The 19,532-nt window shown below is 37.0% G+C and overlaps 1 protein-coding gene across 1 annotated transcript; it reads left to right on the top strand.

Annotated features, from left to right (window-relative positions):
- Window positions 1-4,077: 4,077 nt before the first annotated feature.
- Window positions 4,078-18,319, top strand: LOC128211699 (uncharacterized). Its single transcript, XM_052916719.1, has 11 exons — window positions 4,078-4,157; window positions 7,889-8,005; window positions 8,258-8,487; window positions 8,977-9,121; window positions 9,571-9,672; window positions 11,245-12,027; window positions 12,299-12,529; window positions 13,458-13,543; window positions 14,864-14,926; window positions 15,361-15,442; window positions 18,267-18,319. The coding sequence occupies exons 1-11, from the start codon at window positions 4,124-4,126 to the stop codon at window positions 18,317-18,319; spliced, it is 1,926 nt and encodes a 641-aa protein (XP_052772679.1). The 5' UTR covers window positions 4,078-4,123.
- Window positions 18,320-19,532: the final 1,213 nt, after the last annotated feature.

Here is a 19,532-nt window from a genome sequence, read left to right as displayed (position 1 = left end):
TAAGATTTTTTTCTAAATGAAATGAAGTATTTTTGTAACAATTCTTGATTAAATAATAATGTATAGGTGTAAATATAAGTTAAACATTGGGTGATTGATTCCATTATCGGGAAAACGGACGCATTTGGGCTGGTTCAAGAACGCGTGGAGTTCGGACTCCACACACTTTAACCAGCCCAGCTGCGTTCATACCCCGATAACCACGCAGTTTATTCTTTAAATCAGCTTATAAAATGAAACTAAGGTGTCATATTATAACAGCGAACCTGCCAGAAAAAAAAGCGTATGGTTTTGGGCCCGAACCAACGACCGCCGGTTGATTCGCTTTTAAATAGCCAACTTGTCAGTTGAAAGCCTTATCGCAAACTGCAATTATTAAACTATACCTTAAAAGGACTGTACACCAGATTTGCACCCAAAATAGGTTTTTTTGTAACGAATCTCAGGACAATTATCTAAAAGAATGTGTTACGCTTTGATATCATAAATGTAAAAAAGTACAAAAATATAAAAACAAAATTGATTCGGAGAGCGGGTTCGAACCCGTGTCGCCAAAATTGAAGTCCAGCGTCATATCCACCGAGCTACGACGGCTTACTGTAATTGGGTGACATAATTAAGCTATACACCTACCTCAGTAATATCACATGATAACACCGACTAGCCAATTACGCATAAGGAATAAATTCTACCTGGTAGACATACCCAGTAATCTTTTTTAATAGAAAAATACGAAATTACTGCTAAACTTAAATACATTGTGAACTGTGTGGTACTAAAGTTAGTAAGTTTTAATGCATTTTACACATCGATGCCAAGTTTATGTCAGTTTTCGACAATTTTTTTTTTTCGCTATTTTATCATACGGAGTACAGCCCCTTTAACGTTTGAATCATCGGGTTCTTAAGTGAATAATTAACCGAGATTCTAAATATTTCTACGACGACAATGGGCACATTATCTTAACATATCTATTAGAAAGCATTCGAAGCGTTGCTTGATTTTCATCGAGATAATGAAGTATGAAATGAGTATAACAATTACAGCAATGTTGGAAGCAAATGTAGGTGTAAACTGTGAGGAATTAAGTTTCTGTTTTTGAAGGTCTGCCCTCGCTTATTTGCTGCATTATGGCTTGACTCCGCCGCATCGCCATATTTAAAATTATATAGAAAGTGACGGCAATTGCCAGAAACGGAGTGAGAAATAACAAGATCCTGATGCAATATCATAAAGCAGCATTTGTCTTGGTTAAAACAGTACTCCGAATTTTCCAATACTTCCCTCGAATGCCAAACGCGGGCAAGGGTGCTAACCATTATAATGTATTATGATGCGGTCGGGTATGAATCCGTGGCTTTCCGCACCCAAAGCGGACGCTCTAGCACTGACCAATCGGGGCGGTCCGTGAGAAACCAAATGATACTTGCACTGTTATAACTGATGCTTTGTTTTTTGAATAGGTAAATACAAAGAGATAAAATGAGTTACACAAAAGTAATATCCCAAATGAAGCGAACTTTAAAGTCTGACTGTCGCTGTGTTTCTATGCCAAAGTCTATATTCGCTTTTACTACCCGTGTGTATTGTCTCTGGCTACAAAATGAACAAAGTTGGCATACTATTTCTTTTGATTTGATAAACAAACAAACTTCATAATTTATGTCTCTCTTCTATAACTTTGCCAGGGTGCTGATGTTGGTGTCATGACTGTTAAGATTTGTAGACTTATTTAACCAAACTCACGCTTAAAAGTATACAATACTCAGACTTAAATATCAGTCTGAAATAGCATTCTCTATCTTAAACATGGAGAGTTTATCGTGAACTACATACAGAACCTTAACATTTAATAATAACGTACCTTACATGTTTAGACTCCCTAAACTTAAAACAATATCTCATCTTGACTAACTTTAATAGTGATTTTAAGTTATGATATAGTGCCCAAGTTTGAGCCTTTCGGATTGCAACATTCACTTTGGAGTTATTGCCCTTGAATGTTGCAATTGACCATCTCCGCATATATCGCATGAAATGTTCAGACTGTTTTCATCCAGTTTAACAGGGAAACATTTCACTTTAGTTGCTTCATCAGTCCTACTCGTAAATAATTTTCTATTCCAAATCGTGAGCGCTCCATGCAGGAGAAATATTCTAGGTATGGATTTAAAATGGAATTTAATTATTCTAAAAGCTCATTTTGTAGTATATACGGTCAGTTTTAAGGATGTAGTGGAAGCCACAGTAACTGTAAATGATAAAGATTGCATGAAATTTTAAAATATTTAATATGTAAAAATATTCGACTAAAAGTGGATTATTTGTTTAATTGTGTATCATAGAGTACTAGAACACATTTTTTTATGATTCTCAGTCCATAAAATCACCCTAGGGACCAATCGCTCGAATTAGGTAGCTCGACTGGCCAAAAATGCAGTCCAATTACCAAGTAACTGTAGTGGTCACGTTCCATTCATCCTTGACCAACAATCATGACAGACTTATTTATTAAAGTAAAACGAGCATGATAGTGTGTCAAACTGATATAATAATGTCACGATTTTCTAAAACTGGCGAAGCCGGATGTATTAAATCTGTTATACTCTCTCTACAAAGTTGAACTGTATAAGCGTTCCAAATACTTTAATCAACATTTGTAAGATCCTGCTGCAACAGTATGTTCAACATGTTCTGTATAACGTTGCGCTTATATGCCGGTCATATGACCATGGTGCAAATTTGCCCCTGGCCCTGGTGAGCAAGTGTAGCATCTTTGGAAAATTTGACTTTGATTTTTTGGGACGTGTTTATGCGGCAACTCAAAAATATTATGTTGCAGCCATTTCGAGTAAAATGATAAATTAAATAATCTTTCACAAAATAGTGTCATACCGTCAGAAAGGTTTAAACTGTACGTGTTCATGTTTGTTCCATTCTAAAAACAATTCGAGCCTCATGGATATGTTCTTAATTATTTCCGAAATTACATTACGGTCTCATTCAATTTGACACGCTTTGCTGAAAAAAATACAATTAAATATCAATTTAGACACTTTTAAGGCATATAATAAAAACGAAATAGATGTTGGTTTCAGTGTACGATTGCATTGAAACAAACAATTATCCTCTATTTGGGCTTTACTAGTTACTATAAAAACCCTGCACGTTTGAATATATTATTGATATATTTGAACCATTATTTTCGTCCGTTTATTAACTCTTATACAAATGGAGAATGTTAAGTGGTGAGGGAAAGGTTTTAAACTTATGCTATATCACAATATATATATATATATATATATATATATATATATATATATATATATATATATATATATATATATATATATATATATATATATAAACCACAATCAGCGGTATTGAAATTTGAGTCAATGAAAGCTGGGATTTACCAAATTATTTTAATCGAGAATTTGCCATTTGTTATATGGATTATGCTTATGTACGTGAGTAAAACAATCAATTTCAGCAAAGAATGATAAATATGTTGCTAAAATCTGATTGCATTTATATTCATATTTTTAATCTTGCACATGGTAACAATTAACAATGAAACAAAAACTAATATACAAATTGGGTCAGTATATTAATTGACAACCCAATCAGTTGTAGGTAAGGAAATCATAAATAATTAATCAAATAACTAATTACTTAATTTCATTGAAATATGGAAAGTCGGACAATGCATACCGTTAGACAGTTATTTATTTAAGATATCATAACATTTTAGACCATCTGAAATACGTAGATCTGTGGCTAATTTCTCGAAACTACTTAATTCTGTTAAAACATATTTTTGTTGTAAATTGAAGTTATCTGTCTGATAATTATGAAAAACTTTTATTTATCAAAATCAGGTTACAGTAAAAAAATAGGCTTAAGAAGGCTTAATAAGTTTCAACAAATCATGGCATAATGTTTGATCTGACTGAAATTTCATAAACAAATGTTGAGATGCTCATTGTCGTTAGAATCCTTTATCTACATAACATAAAGTCAAACGAGCGGAACCTCTCTGAATAGGTCGTTATCAATTAAGGTCAAATTAAGAATATATATATGTAACAATTTCTTATTTCAGCACAGAAGAGTTGCAAGTATGCTGAGCGGATTACTATTTTCTGGGCTGTTTGGTATATTTATTTCATACTTTCTCTCTCTAAATGAACCGAGCTGCTCAATAACGGTGACGCATTCGCTAATATCTGACAAACCACGTTTCATTTAATGATCATCTTCGTATCTCTCTCTATATACACATGTCCCAAATAGAACACACTAGAACATAACATATGTTATTTTACGTAAACTTTACAGTTTTTGTGTTCTTTTGTGTGTTAAGTTTTCATATATCAACATTACAACTATTCTATGCAGCGAGCGACTAATATTATTGACATATAAAGGATGAACTGAAAAAAGTACTATTGCAATTATCAAAGTTAGTACAAGTCGTTAGAATACCATTTGACTTTCGTATATGTCCCAAATAGGAACACGTTGATTTCTAATTGCTCACTTGATTGTTTACTTTTAATATTTGCTAAAATTAATCGTCAAATGATGAAAATAAGATTATTTTAATTTACGACTAAGACTGTTTTAGATATTTTTGAAGGGGTCATAGGATACATAAGATCTGATTAGATTAAGGTATTACAGTTAATGTTTTGGTTCTTTTTTCTACTTATTTATCAATTTTTCAGAACCATAAAAAGCTTATTTAAAATATTTGTTTCGACATCTATGTTATGTATTATGTTTCTCCTCGTAAACCCCATTCCAACGATACCAGAATGGGGTAACCAGGCATCCAGTAGTCACATATATGTACCATGGTTATCGTAACAGTTCAGTAGTGCATGGAGCTTAGATAGGACATGAGATAACCCTTTTCTTTAAAACAATGGATTGTGACATTGGGACGCAAGGAAAACATTAACAACAACAACAAAAACAACAACAACAAGATCAACAACAATAACAACAGCAGCAACAATAACAAAAACACAGCATCAACAACAACACAAGTGCATAAAATATATACGTAGAAAGGAAATGTCATAACTGATGTCTACATAAAAAGTTGAACGCTTTGTTAATGTCAGCAGACCCATCTGGAGTTGAACTCTTTGTTAATGTCAGAAGACCCGTCTGGAGTTGAACTCTTTGTTAATGTCAGGAGACCCGTCTGGAGTTGAACGCTTTGTTAATGTCAGGAGACCCATCTGGAGTTGAACTCTTTGTTAATGTCAGAAGACCCGTCTGGAGTTGAACTCTTTGTTAATGTCAGGAGACCCGTCTGGAGTTGAACGCTTTGTTAATGTCAGAAGACCCGTCTGGAGTTGAACTCTTTGTTAATGTTAGGAGACCCGTCTGGAGTTGAACTCTTTGTTAATGTCAGGAGACCCATCTGGAGTTGAACTCTTTGTTAATGTCAGAAGACCCATTTGGAGTTGAACTCTTTGTCAATGTCAGAAGACCCATCTGGAGTTGAACTCTTTGTCAATGTCAGAAGACCCATCTGGAGTTGAACTCTTTGTCAATGTCAGAAGACCCATCTGGAGTTAAACGCTTTGTCAATGTCAGGAGACCCATCTGGAGTTGAACGCTTTGTCAATGTCAGAAGACCCATCTGGAGTTGAACTCTTTGTCAATGTCAGAAGACCCATCTGGAGTTGAACTCTTTGTCAATGTCAGGACACCCATCTGGAGTTGAACTCTTTGTCAGGAGACCCATCTGGAGTTGAACTCTTTGTTAATGTCAGGAGACCCAACTGGAGTTGAACGCTTTGTTAATGTCACGAGACCCATGTGGAGTTGAACGCTTTGTCAATGTCAGGAGACCCATCTGGAGTTGAACTCTTTGTTAATGTCAGGAGACCCATCTGGAGTTGAACTCTTTGTTAATGTCAGGAGACCCATCTGGAGTTGAACGCTTTGTTAATGTCAGGAGACCCATCTGGAGTTGAACTCTTTGTTAATGTCAGGAGACCCATCTGGAGTTGAACTCTTTGTTAATGTCAGGAGACCCGTCTGGAGTTGAACTCTTTGTTAATGTCAGGAGACCCGTCTGGAGTTGAACTCTTTGTTAATGTCAGGAGACCCATCTGGAGTTGAACTCTTTGTTAATGTCAGGAGACCCATCTGGAGTTGAACTCTTTGTTAATGTCAGAAGACCCATCTGGAGTTGAACTCTTTGTTAATGTCAGGAGACCCATCTGGAGTTGAACTCTTTGTTAATGTCAGGAGACCCATCTGGAGTTGAACTCTTTGTTAATGTCAGGAGACCCATCTGGAGTTGAACTCTTTGTTAATGTCAGAAGACCCATCTGGAGTTGAACTCTTTGTTAATGTCAGAAGACCCATCTGGAGTTGAACTCTTTGTTAATGTCAGAAGACCCATCTGGAGTTGAACTCTTTGTTAATGTCAGAAGACCCATCTGGAGTTGAACTCTTTGTTAATGTCAGAAGACCCATTTGGAGTTGAACTCTTTGTTAATGTCAGAAGACCCATCTGGAGTTGAACTCTTTGTTAATGTCAGAAGACCCATCTGGAGTTGAACTCTTTGTTAATGTCAGAAGACCCATCTGGAGTTGAACTCTTTGTTAATGTCAGGAGACCCATCTGGAGTTGAACGCTTTGTTAATGTCAGGAGACCCATCTGGAGTTGAACTCTTTGTTAATGTCAGGACACCCATCTGGAGTTGAACTCTTTGTTAATGTCAGGACACCCATCTGGAGTTGAACTCTTTGTTAATGTCAGAAGACCCATCTGGAGTTGAACTCTTTGTTAATGTCAGCAGACCCATCTGGAGTTGAACGCTTTGTTAATGTCAGGAGACCCATCTGGAGTTAAACTCTTTGTTAATGTCAGGGGACCCATCTGGAGTTGAACTCTGTTAATGTCAGGTGACCCATCTGGAGTTGAACGCTTTGTTAATGTCAGGGGGCCCATCTGGAGTTGAACGCTTTGTCAATGTCAGGGGACCCATCTGGAGTTGAACTCTGTTAATGTCAGGGGACCCATCTGGAGTTGAACTCTTTGTTAATGTCAGGAGACCCATCTGGAGTTGAACTCATTCTAAGGCACAACCTTATCTACGACCGCATTGAACTATTACATAATAATTAGTAACAATTCTTCAGTTTGCGATGTTTTTGACCTACGCTTGTAGATAGGGCGGCATCACAATCCTTTGTTCTTAATTATCAAGTTTTAATTAAATCAACATAATAAACCGGACAAGACAGAAATACAGAATCACAGACGAACATAACATTCAAGAAGACCGAGTCGAGCCATGAAACTATTAATTCTGTACGTGCTAAGGCAATCAAACAATAATCGTTTATGCCTCAGTCACATTTGCCACGGCGACCGTAGGGTCTGTAATATATACGGCCAATCGCAGTTATATGGCTGCCGCCGCATTTCTACGGTTATATACCGAAGCAGTCACAATTGTAAGGGGTGCCGCACCGCAAATTTTAAAGTTGTGGAGACTAAAAATCTGCGGCTGCGTATCTGTGAAGTAATGGCACACGGTCGCCTTAGGGCGTCTCCGTGGCAACCGTAGAATTTCGACGAAAATATCAAAGGCAATGAAACTATGATTATTTTAGCTCGGTGCTCATGCTGTCGATCAAACTATGCTCGTTTTATCTCCTTTCTAAAGCAATCACACTATGATCATTTCAGCTCTGCGATAAGGCCATCATTTTCATACATCCTAGGTTTGATAATGATCAATCTGTGGTACGCATACTTAGAATTATCACTATGATGTTCGAAAATGTAAGGCCATCAAAACATGACCTGTTCATCGATGGTTTAATGCAATCAAAGTATAACCTTTTTAGCGCTGTTGGGTGCCTCTTGTGTTCCAAGCCACATTAAGCTCGGGTATGGCACTGTGCGTGTAACAACAGTCGACAGACAGTATCAGCTAGGCGATATCTTCTACAGGGACTGTGCAGGTAAATTATTTCATCAAATACGTGATAAGAAAGTTATTTGTTTGTATGGCCTTTTCACAATTGCTCAACCCTTTTCATGTACAATGTTAATTCCAGTTTCACTTAGTACTAAAAAGCATTGGGTTTATTGTTTGCTGGAATATTCAGGTACTATAGACATCTATCTAAGCCGTTTATAAAGTATTCAATGTGGATATTTACGACAACCTGAAGGCAATTCTGCTTAAATTGGTTGCTATATTCTGATTCTAGCGCCTGCGGACCGCGAGCACATCGGTTGGTGCCCGGATCCCCATGACCTTGACCCCAAGATACGGATAAACTTCCCGGAAGTTACCGCCCTCAGTGCCATAGTGTTCCAGACCACTTACACCGCCTGTGACAGACCGACTGACTACAACCGTAAGGCTTTCCTGGAAACGTTTGACCTCCACTACCTACTTCCGGGGGACAACCAGGAATCCTGGGTTCTGTTTGAAGAGGTGAAATATCTCACATTTTTCTCAAATTCGTAATAGCTTTCCAATCAATGGTATAATTTGTCGTAATCACAACGAATTTAACAAGAACCATATCGGTGCATTTAATAGCATGTTTATTAAACTTCGCTTTATATGGCGTTTCAACGCATACACTGTGGCGGGTCCGTGGTCTAGTGGTAACACACTTGACTATCAATCCAGGGGTCGCAGGTTCGATTCCCCGTCTCATCACTAAACAATACTCATCGTCTTCCGGGAGGGACGTTAAATGGGGGTTCCGTGTGACAGTGCTTTACACTGGTGCACGTTAAAGAACCAGGGTAGCTCTAACCAGGGTTACATTCTGTCTCTGCACTATGCTCCAAAAACCTAAAATGACTAACAATCTAAACGGAGCAGTAGCCGAATGGGCAAGGCCCGAGTGCGAGTATAAATAAGCTTACACACCACCACTCTGATACATTGTTATCAAACTTCTCTGGCATTCAGGGCATGTCGGCGTTGGACGGCCACTCGGCGGAGAAGACAGTGACGTTTGATCGCCCCATTACGACCCAAGTCCTCAGGATCACACCGAAAACACAAAACGTCTACCCGTGCTTCAGAGTCAAGTTCATAGGCTGTAATGCCGAAAGTAAGTGAATTGGGAAACAGCTGGCTACATATCAAATGTGATTTCCAACGAAAGGATATGATACACAGTATAATATTATTTTTAAAATAAAAAAAGGTTTCGATATATATGGAAACGGAGATTTTTCAAGTGTTCCCAGTTTTCACTGCAGGAACGTGACTAAACTGCATGCCTCAACAGGCCTATAACAAAAGCATGTAGCAATAAGTCAGCCTTAATCGATTCTATTATCAATAGCGTTACACCTTCAGGCTAAATAAAACATTTTGTGTCAAAAAATATGTTTTATTTCTTTTCTTTTCCGAATTCTTATTTCTTTATGTCTTATTTCATGTAATATGATATCTTAGTTTACCTTCTGATGCTGCCTTACAATAAGACGCGCACACTTCAATGTTTGCTCCAATGGAACGTGTTGCATGCTATGTGCGAAATGGCTTCCATTTCAGGTCTTTGTCCCTCTGAGTGGTGTCTTAATGGCGGGAAGTGTGCGGGTGAGAACTACTGCACGTGCGCTGAAGGTTTCCTTGGCAACCGTTGTAACCAAACAGGTAAATATTCAACTTACACGAACATATTTAAAAACTTTTAAACATTTCAGTAGAAAAAACACCTTTGATATATGTTATCATGTTTTTATGAGAACACCCCCCCCCCTAAAACAAACAAAAACAACAGAAAAAACACCAAAAAAAACCCCACAACAACAATGCCTCACTGTATGCTTAATGAAAGCGTAAGGGTTTACATTGCTGTAACCAGTCAATGTCAAACAGACACTAAAACCAAAACAAACACAATCACAGGCAATTCATAAAGACTCCTAGGAGCTAACTCGCTCCTATGGGTGGTTTTAGGTAATAGTAGTGTACTTCTGAAAACCTCACCTGAGTACAAATACACAGATACAAGATACACAGTTAGAACACATTAGGTAAACTCTTAATGATTAAGATGGGCTGAGCAAGTGAAGCAAGTCATTTTCAATCATTACGAGTTTTCCCCTATCTTAAATGTATTATATTGTAACCTGTATTCAGCAGGCGGGGAACCAATTGATGACGTCATGTCTGTTCAGTTCTTAGCAATTGAACGTTGATCGTTTTTGAATCGTTCGCTCGGAATAAACCCGGAAAGATCTAGTTTAAGTATTCACGTGTAGAGTACAAACATTGTGGGGCCTCGAGCTGCATCGTACAGCCTCTTGTCCGCCAAATGTTTAGTCAAGATAAACAGACAGACGTACAGTTGTTCGGTCTCGTTCAATATCGCCCTTTATGACCCGATTTTCTTTGTAAACAATGAACAAGAAACATAATACATTCTGTTTTGTTTCCTTTTCAGTGGAAAACATGTAGGCGTACTGAGCCGTTTTACATGATTTGAATTGCAATAAATAATTCAAATTTACGTGTGTGTTATTAAAACGTGGTTCTTTCAGTCTGAGAATCACATTTGATCAAATATGTTTAACTGTTATTACTTTATTCGGAGGTATTTCTTAAAATTAAAAACTGCATTTACGGAAAATATAATGGTGACGAATTAGAAGTCTAGTCCAGTTGAGCGACTCATTAACAGAGCTGTCCAAAACAAATATAAACCAACAATACCCTTCGTTCATCAACCAGATGGCCGTTTTGGGCAGGTCACAGCATTACAGGAAGGACTAACTTAGTCCTTAACATATATAAATCTTACCTTTATATTGACAGCCAAATAGTGTGCATCTAAATAAGAATGTTTTTATAGTTTTACCTCACGTTATGTTCATCCTAAACCATTACTGTTGAATATCAGGATGTGAAAGCGAAAAGGTTCTATCTTCTTTATTAAATGTCACTTAAATCATGTTTGCTCACCCCTCGAATTATGGTAACCTCGGATGAAACTGAAGCATGCTCTTAAAAGCCTGATAGAGCTGAAAAGGAATTGAAACGGGCATACACGCTACATGAAGGGTCACGAGAGTGTCCATACATTAAAATAATGCTCACGATCACCTTACCATAACATTTGTTAACGTTTTGTCTCTCGGAGTTCTACCATTTTCATTTCAGCCGCTATGTTTACTTCTTGCTTATCTGAACTCATTGATTACGCTGTTTTGCTTTTATTGCCAGTGGAAGACTTGGACCAGTACGACTACGACTTTAAAGAAATCACAAATGGTGAGCTGATTACGCCTGACGCCGTATTCTCCGTCGTTGGTGACGTCACGTTGGAAACGGCATCAAGGAAACGTCGTGATGGTCACGGTCATGGACACAGTCATGGACACTCATGTCACTTCCATAGTCACCACGGTCACCACAGTTACTGCCAGTACAGCCACCAGAACCATCACGGCAGCCACAGCAGTCACAACTCACACAACCAAGGCACAAGCAGCGGAAGTAGCAGCGGAGGAAATAGTGGCAGCGGTGGTGGTCATTGTATGAACAATCTGAACCAACACCACCATGGCTTCACAACGTCAATGAACGTCCACTTCCACCACAACCACCAAGGCCACTGCCATCTTTTCTCGAGCGGTGGCAACTTCCCGGGTTACCAGGGAACGTCACTAAGCTACAACACCAACCAACATAAACTCGAGTTCCACGTTAGCACTAATACGCATAAATGGTCGGTCAACGTGCATATTAACCTACAGTTACATGTCACACACTCCATCTCTGTCTCCTGGCATCCCCATACCGGCGCCTCTGTAACGGTCAATAATCAGCACAAAGGTTCCTGCGCATGCGCACAACCCCATTCATCACCCGCCAATAAAGTTATGGAGCTGCTGATAGGGGGCGGGAATGTGAAATATGCTCTCGACACCTTAGTGAACATGTCCATAAGTGGCCTGAACATATTCGCTGCCCCTGCTTCACAGCTCCATAAGGCTGGCGTCCAAGGTAACGAGAACCATTATTAATGTGTTATTTGACTAGGCAATGACTGAACGTGTCCCACTTATACTTCTTGACCAAGGGATATAACTTGTCAGTAACTAGAATGATATTAAACGTACATGCTGTCATAACGGTTACCTTTACAGCAGGATGATAAAGGAAAATGCAGTAATCGCCATCTCATTTAACTTCACGCAAAATGCAAAATTGATAATCTGAACACGTATTCAACTGCAAAATTTACATAGGGATTTAAAACGGTTTTTTTATTTAGCTCCTTTCACCCCGCCTTCCCTGTCCACCGCCTCTCCAATGACTACCACTACAACATCAACAACTTCTACAACGCCTACAACCACCACAACAACTACCACTACCACCACAACTACCCCAGCGCCAGTCACCGCCACCACCGTTAACAAAACCCCACAGACCACAACCGCCGCCACCACACCCACGTCTACCTCAACAACAACAACCACGACGCCAGCCCCGACAACAACGCGTAAGTTAAGCTATTAAGCTTATTATTTTTTTACGAAAAACACCAGATAATCTTTACAAAGTTTGAATCAGTTCTTCGACCCACTTACTAAAACAATTCTAGTAGAATTATGTATGACATCTTGTATCAAACATAAGCATTTTACAATAATTTCTGAACTCTTTCACGTCTTATCATGGTTACCGAATATTCTTTAAAACTGAAACATAAAAGTTTTTAAATATTATTAATTTTCGTCTTATTCTTTATTATACAAGCATGTAACAAACTTATAACCGTTCATCTATAAACAGATGTCTTTCGGAAACGTCTTCGCGTTGTTAAAAATAAAGCTCACTAATTATGACAAACGTTCTAATACCTGATCAATTCGTTAGCATTTTTGTTTTACGTTGACCTTTGAACTATGTGTGGCTTGTATATCACATGGCTCAATGTGGATGGCATTTGCTGAAAGCTGTTATGAAAATTCCGATATGCATAGCGCAGTTTCAGTAATAATACCTAATACCTGGTACATTCAACGCACAAAATGTGTGCATCACATTGATATGGGGTATGTGAGTTTCATTGCTGGTCGCCAAGCTGGCCAGGTGGGTTTCCTCCGGGTACTCCACGGTCAATCACATTATAAAACCACATACACTCTCGAGTAGGGTTACTAAACTTAACCATACACTCGTGCAAATATAATTTACAATACAGTTGAATACACACTTTTGTATTGTGTCTCACAATCATTGTAATAACGATATAAATAGATGTTTATGCTTCGAAAGTCCAAAATGTTTATTGATTGGTCAAAATGTATTCAATAATAACTACTTACCAATCAAATCGTTTTGATGAGTCTGTTAGCCAAAAGATAACATGTGAACATGTGGACAACTTATCAAAGTTTTATGCAAATGAATGCGGATCATTACAGCCATCCATGGGCCAACATGTTTCACATACACCAACGAGAAGACGATCGGAGCGGTACAAACCCACACCCGATGTGCTGCAGGCGAGGTAAGACACTGTTGCATCTTCATTATTTCAACCGTTGATGGCTAATTGGCCGATTAACGCATAAACAGCTATTTTAAGCGCGGTCGGCAACCCTGGGTCAGTTTGTTTGGACATTTTAACCCACGGTTTGCCAGCAACCAATGGTACCAAATGCTTACTTCATATATTGTATTTAACTCGTTTTTCAAACATCATATCAGCTACGTATAAAATATGGAGTAAGTTGAAGTGATTGTCGTGGTTTAATGGTATACATACAAACCAGGACCCCGGTAAACTCTTGTATCTCTTATTGTTCCATGGTCAGCATTTGACCGCTCCGAATATGTATTAATGAAAATGTTTAAATGCATGTGTACTCTGTCTTTCTTGATTTCTGTATGTTTCTCGTTAGGACTAAGGCAAGTTTGACTGCTATAATTGTCCCTTGTAAGTTCAAATGCATTACTAAGTACACAAAAAAAACATGAACTAAACATACAGTGGCTAAGATATACATATTTTAATGGTTACCTTGACAAATGTACGGAGTTATGCAGCGTCTGCAATCAAGTTAACGTCAATAGTAAACACACACACACGATGTATCAGCATATAGCGATACAGTTTTAGGGTGTTAATGTGATTTTAAATAAGTAATTTTAATACACACACATATTGATATAGATTAAAAACTATCTGTCATGAAAATATAACTTTATATTTCGTCTAACTCGTTAAAGCTGCACGCTCACACATTGACTGTTTTGACCTCTTTTATTATTTTTTACCTAGAATGAGCCATATTTTGCGTGAATGTCTGGTAACCAGTGACATAAGAAGGCAGACTAAAGATTGGATCAAATTGTTTCCTATTATGGTCGAAAATTGATGTTCAAGATTACAAGTGTTACTAACGCTTGAACAATATTGGAATTTTCGGCCGTTTTTCCAACAATTAAAATATGTTCTATTGTGAGTAATCTTATATGACTGAATTGAAGGCGTTGATGCAAAACTCAGCTGATTCTGAGACAAGATTAAAAAAAAAATGTCAAAAATGTCAATCTGTGAGGGTGCAGCTTTAAGGTTTGTGAAAAGTTATGACATCGTTTAGTTTCCCTGCCGTTGGTTATGATGTAATACATTATGTCACGATTTACGGCATCATTTGATAGGATTTGTTTTATTTCATAACATTTGAATGCTAGTTGTAGTATGGATATGAATAAACATTTGCGAAATACCAGCATTCCTGTATACTTATTGTCACTCGGAATTCACTTCGGACTGAGTCGGTTTACGTCAGTTTGCTTAATGATTTGTTCATTTCTATTTCAGGTCTGCTCTTTGTTTAAAGAAGTCCAAGGCCAAGGCTACACCGCTAAGTGCTTGGAAAAGAATGTAAGTATATTCACATCTGTTTTTATACAAAGCAAAGATATGTTGGTATATCAACTCCTTTTTGATTTAAGTACTCCAGAATGTAAATAGAAAATAATCTAGAACGTAATCTCCAAAATGTCATGCAGTTTCTATAGCAAATGTAGCTATAATTTGAAGAATGTTTACCAAATTTACCTAGTCTTTTATTGGTATAGTTGCTATTTAAATAATTTGCAACTATTGGCTTTTGGTGGTTATATTTCACAACCAAACCTTACTTCAAATTACACTAAAACTGAAAAAAGTTTTAAAGTGTAAACAATAAAACATTAATATGACAATTTTACAAAAGCGGTAATTAGTAATACAGCTACAGTATATAGTTTTCTTATAACTTATCGACCACTATAATACATTGCATAATACTGATAACATTTTGTCACCTCATTCAGCTGTGCGATACAGGAAAGAGGCTTGCTTCCGGTGCCTGCTGGGAATGTTGCGACAGCTACCTCTGCAACGACCATTGCTCTGGTAAGGAAGTCACTACAAAATTGACCATTGCTTGTGTTTCTTGGTCAATAAATATAGCGTTTGTGTGTCAGTCACTACATAGTTTATATATACCATTTGGAGATCCTGTGAGTGAATCTCTTAATCGTTAACCTGTGCAAAGACACAGCTTTCGCTGGTACTCAAAATACAACTGATACTAGTTAGGACATAAAATTCCATAAATGTAAACTTTATGGCTTCCGGTTCATAACCATTCATATCGTTATTTCACACATAGCTTCTTCATCTGCAACGTGTCAAGACAAGCCAACGTGTCAGACAATTATGGCGACCGGATATGACGTATGCACTGATACCAAAATGGCGGTCGACCTTTGTAGCAAAACATGCAAAATCTGTTAAATGTGTCTACCGTCTAGATGGATGCTTTTCGCTGATATTAATTGAATTTTACAAGTATTTAATTTGGAATTTGGAAACCGTTTTTCTGAAATATTAAATAAAACAAATATAAATCTTGCGCTTTGTTTTTATCCATACACTATTGAAAGCGTGTGTGTTCATAAACGTAATATCCTACATGCTAATATTTTATGAAATTCTTAATTCATTTTGTTAAACCTTTTTTAAAAGAAGTCAGCGGTATATGAACGGCTTTAGATACAACGAAAAACATTCTATACGCATGAAAACTCCCATCACTGAATTGCAAGTTTGAGAACAAGTAAACGAATACTTAAGATTTATTCTGTAATGTATCCAATATATGACGATATTAATACAATATACACACTTTACCTTAATGACAAAGTACAACAGTACGACAGTTTATCTGTCACATTGGATAATTCAAACAACATAAAATACTACAAAACTTCTTGATGATTTGTGTTGCCGAGTAACAAACATTGTTTGTGGTTAATTAACCAAAATGCCTATTTGAACGTATGGTATATCTCGTATTAAACTGCACATCAAATGCTGCATTCCTTAAATATATGCATTTCATTATAGATTGTTATTTCCTCCACATTGTTTGCATTCCTTTTGATGATTGTCAAAATGTGCTGTATTCCGAATGCATTGTTTCAGACAAATAAATATATATAATCTTAAAATAATGAATAATACGGGAAAAATATTGGGTGCTAAATTGCAAACTTTGATAACATAAAGAATGTCAAAATAATTATACAAAGTTGCATTATTGATTAAATACAATATGTCATTGAGAAAGATGTTGAAGACTAGAGGCCCTAATATAGATCCTTATCATCAGGCTTTTGGCACGCCTTTTAGGATGAAGTCCCACTCACTGTTGATTTGACCAAGTTTGACACGTTGTCTTCTGTTTGTCAGATAGCTGTGCATAAGTTCACATGCTGGGGCTGAGAGACCATATGCATTAAGTTTGTCTAAAATGAGATCATGGGACAGGCAGTCGAATGCTTTTGAGATGTCCAATAGAACTGCACCTTCATGTTTGTTCTCATCAAGGTTTTTTTTCAAATCTTCCACCAGCCTTAACAGGGTAGTTTGACATTCAAATGATGTTATGAAAGCTACCAGAAAAGGACGAAAAATGTTATCAAAATGACTAATCAGTTTCTCACTTATGACCCGTTCATGTATTTTGACATTGATGGTAAAATACAGACTATAGTTCTTTTCAATAAAGGGGTCATCTTTCTTGAGCATAGGGGTAACTTGTGGTAGCTCAAGACTGTTTGGAAATGATCCATGGCGTATGATTTCATTGGCCATGTTTCTGATGGGAACTTTTAAAGCATCCTTGCCAGCAATAATTATCCAACTCCCACAGATAACGATAGGTTAATAAAGAGTTTTTATCTCTAAATATATCAACCGAAGTTAAATTAACAATGATGACGGTTCCATTCATATACTAGTATGTAAGATTTCGGGCAACTTCGTCTGCACTTCCAAAGAATATTTGAATGTTTTTCATGTATGTCTCGGGAACAACATATATAAAATATAACCACTTATTGTTTGCTGAAACATCGACAGAAAGCATGCTTCGAAATTTAAAGAATTGTATGTTCAAAATCGAAAGGTTGTCGTAAGCCCTTTCTATAGCTATGTCTCTGTCCAACGGGCATATTTTGCAAAACATTTCAGATTATATTTCTATGCCATCGTTCTGTTTTGGAGATTGTTCCGACTTCGTAATAATTCTGTGAACAAAGTTAGTGTCAAAGACAAAATGGTCATGGACACCTCACAGGAGTTTGTGTCGCATCTCCTGTATAGTATTTCTAGATCAGCTACCGACATTTTGCATTTCTTAGCCTTTTCATATTGCATCTTATATCTATGAGTATGCATATCCTCCTTTTGGTAAATAACAACTTAATACCTTATGTTCTTTGAGTTTAAATCGCCTTCAATCTAAGGTTTACTTTATATACTATTTCCACCTGAGGCAACATTATTCAACGTTTGTTTGTGTGAATGAGGTGAATCGTAAAATAATATTTTGATCATCCTGACATAATCCGATTAATTGTATGCTATAATAGTCATGGTGACTGACAGCTACCACAGTGCATAAATAAGCGACAAAGCAGTAATAGTGTAATCAACATACAGCTATACACGCCAATGCGTGTTGACGCGTTTGATGAATTTTACAAACCACGAGTATGTATAACAATTTGTTCTATTGTGGTACCGTCTGTAGCCTCGTCTGCAATGAATCAAAAACATGGGATTTTGTTGCAGTCTCTCACATTATCGTCGACAATTATTTCTCCACATATGTATTAAAATCATTCTGAATTTCAGGGAACGTGCACTTATTTGTGGTTTCCTTCTTCAGAAAATGGTCAAATAAAAGCCCAGTATCCTTACTTCTGTACTGAAGCAACTTAATGAGGTTCCCACCATCTTCTCTGTGACCTCTCAATGTTAGTACCTGGTTTCCTCAAAGGATATTGATGTCTAAAGCATTTCAGTATCTGTCTGTTAGAAACAACTGTGTCATGCCCGTCAGACAGTTAAGATGAGATAACGTTCTCTTTACCTTCTTAAATCTTGATGAAGTCGTCTGTTATAAGAAGCGAACTTCCTCGTGATTACAACGTCTGGTGCATGTACTGTGGCGATCTATCCTATATTGCTCCCGTCCTTGATTGGCGATACCCCGGAAGACTTTTCCTTCGAATCCTCACCTTGAGGACCAAAACACCGACTATGCCCATAATACACACTATCCTTGCTTGTGGAATATCTCAACCAACTATTTGACACGAACCAGTGAGGCTGTCACCGCGTCGAGCTTGATCCAATAAGAAAAGCAAAAGTTAATGTCAAGTTGACATCGCGTGTATGGACGATATGCGCAGATACGTATTATATGATTAACAGATTGAATCCGAGTCCCTAAATTGAAATAACACTGAATATTCATGAAGAAAAATATCTTTGATAAATGTTATGTAGAATTGACATACTACAATAGTTCATATAAAAATACATTTTATAATTATTATCCAAACTGTTAATAACATTGAAATAAATGATAGAGCTTTTATGCAATATTTAAATATAATAAAAGGGATTAGAAGTGTAGTTCTAATGTGAACATTTGCTACATTTATAATTGTATGTAACTATATATAATTTATAAATACTTCTTTTCCTCTTCTTCTTTTTCTTCTTCTTCTTTCTTTTCTTGTTGTTGTTGTTGTTGTTGTTGTTGTTGTTGTTCTTCTTCTTCTTCTTCTTCTTCTTCTTCTTCTTCTTCTTCTTCTTCTTCTTCTTCTTCTTCTTCTTCTTCTTCAGTCGTTTGCCATTCAAATATATTAAGGCTCTAGGAATATGTTGTGACAATATTGTCTTTCTTAAAATTGGACATATAAAGAACTTCTTACAAAGTTTGTGTTACCTTGGTAATGCATGGAATTTCGGATTTCTGTTTTGGAGTTTCGAAATATTATCTGATTTTTATATTTTTGTTGGTATTGTACATGATGGAGTGTTTCGACGTATTTGTTGATGGTACAAATATTTTACCAGGTTATCGTTATAACTTTGGAATGCCAGCTGATTTCTTGGGTATTTAAATTTAATCGGGGTATACATA

The sequence above is a fragment of the Mya arenaria genome, chromosome 12 (assembly GCF_026914265.1).
Source record: "Mya arenaria isolate MELC-2E11 chromosome 12, ASM2691426v1".
Taxonomy (NCBI): domain Eukaryota; kingdom Metazoa; phylum Mollusca; class Bivalvia; order Myida; family Myidae; genus Mya; species Mya arenaria.
This window is presented reverse-complemented; position numbering and strand designations above follow the sequence as displayed.

Coding starts and splice junctions, on each gene's coding strand:
- LOC128211699 (XM_052916719.1), top strand. CDS start 4,124: ATGCTGAGCGGATTACTATTTTCTGGGCTGTTTG. Junction 12,028..12,298: donor CCATAAGGCTGGCGTCCAAG/GTAACGAGAACC, acceptor TTTTTTATTTAG/CTCCTTTCACCCCGCCTTCC. Junction 15,443..18,266: donor CTGCAACGACCATTGCTCTG/GTAAGGAAGTCA, acceptor TTCCTTCTTCAG/AAAATGGTCAAATAAAAGCC.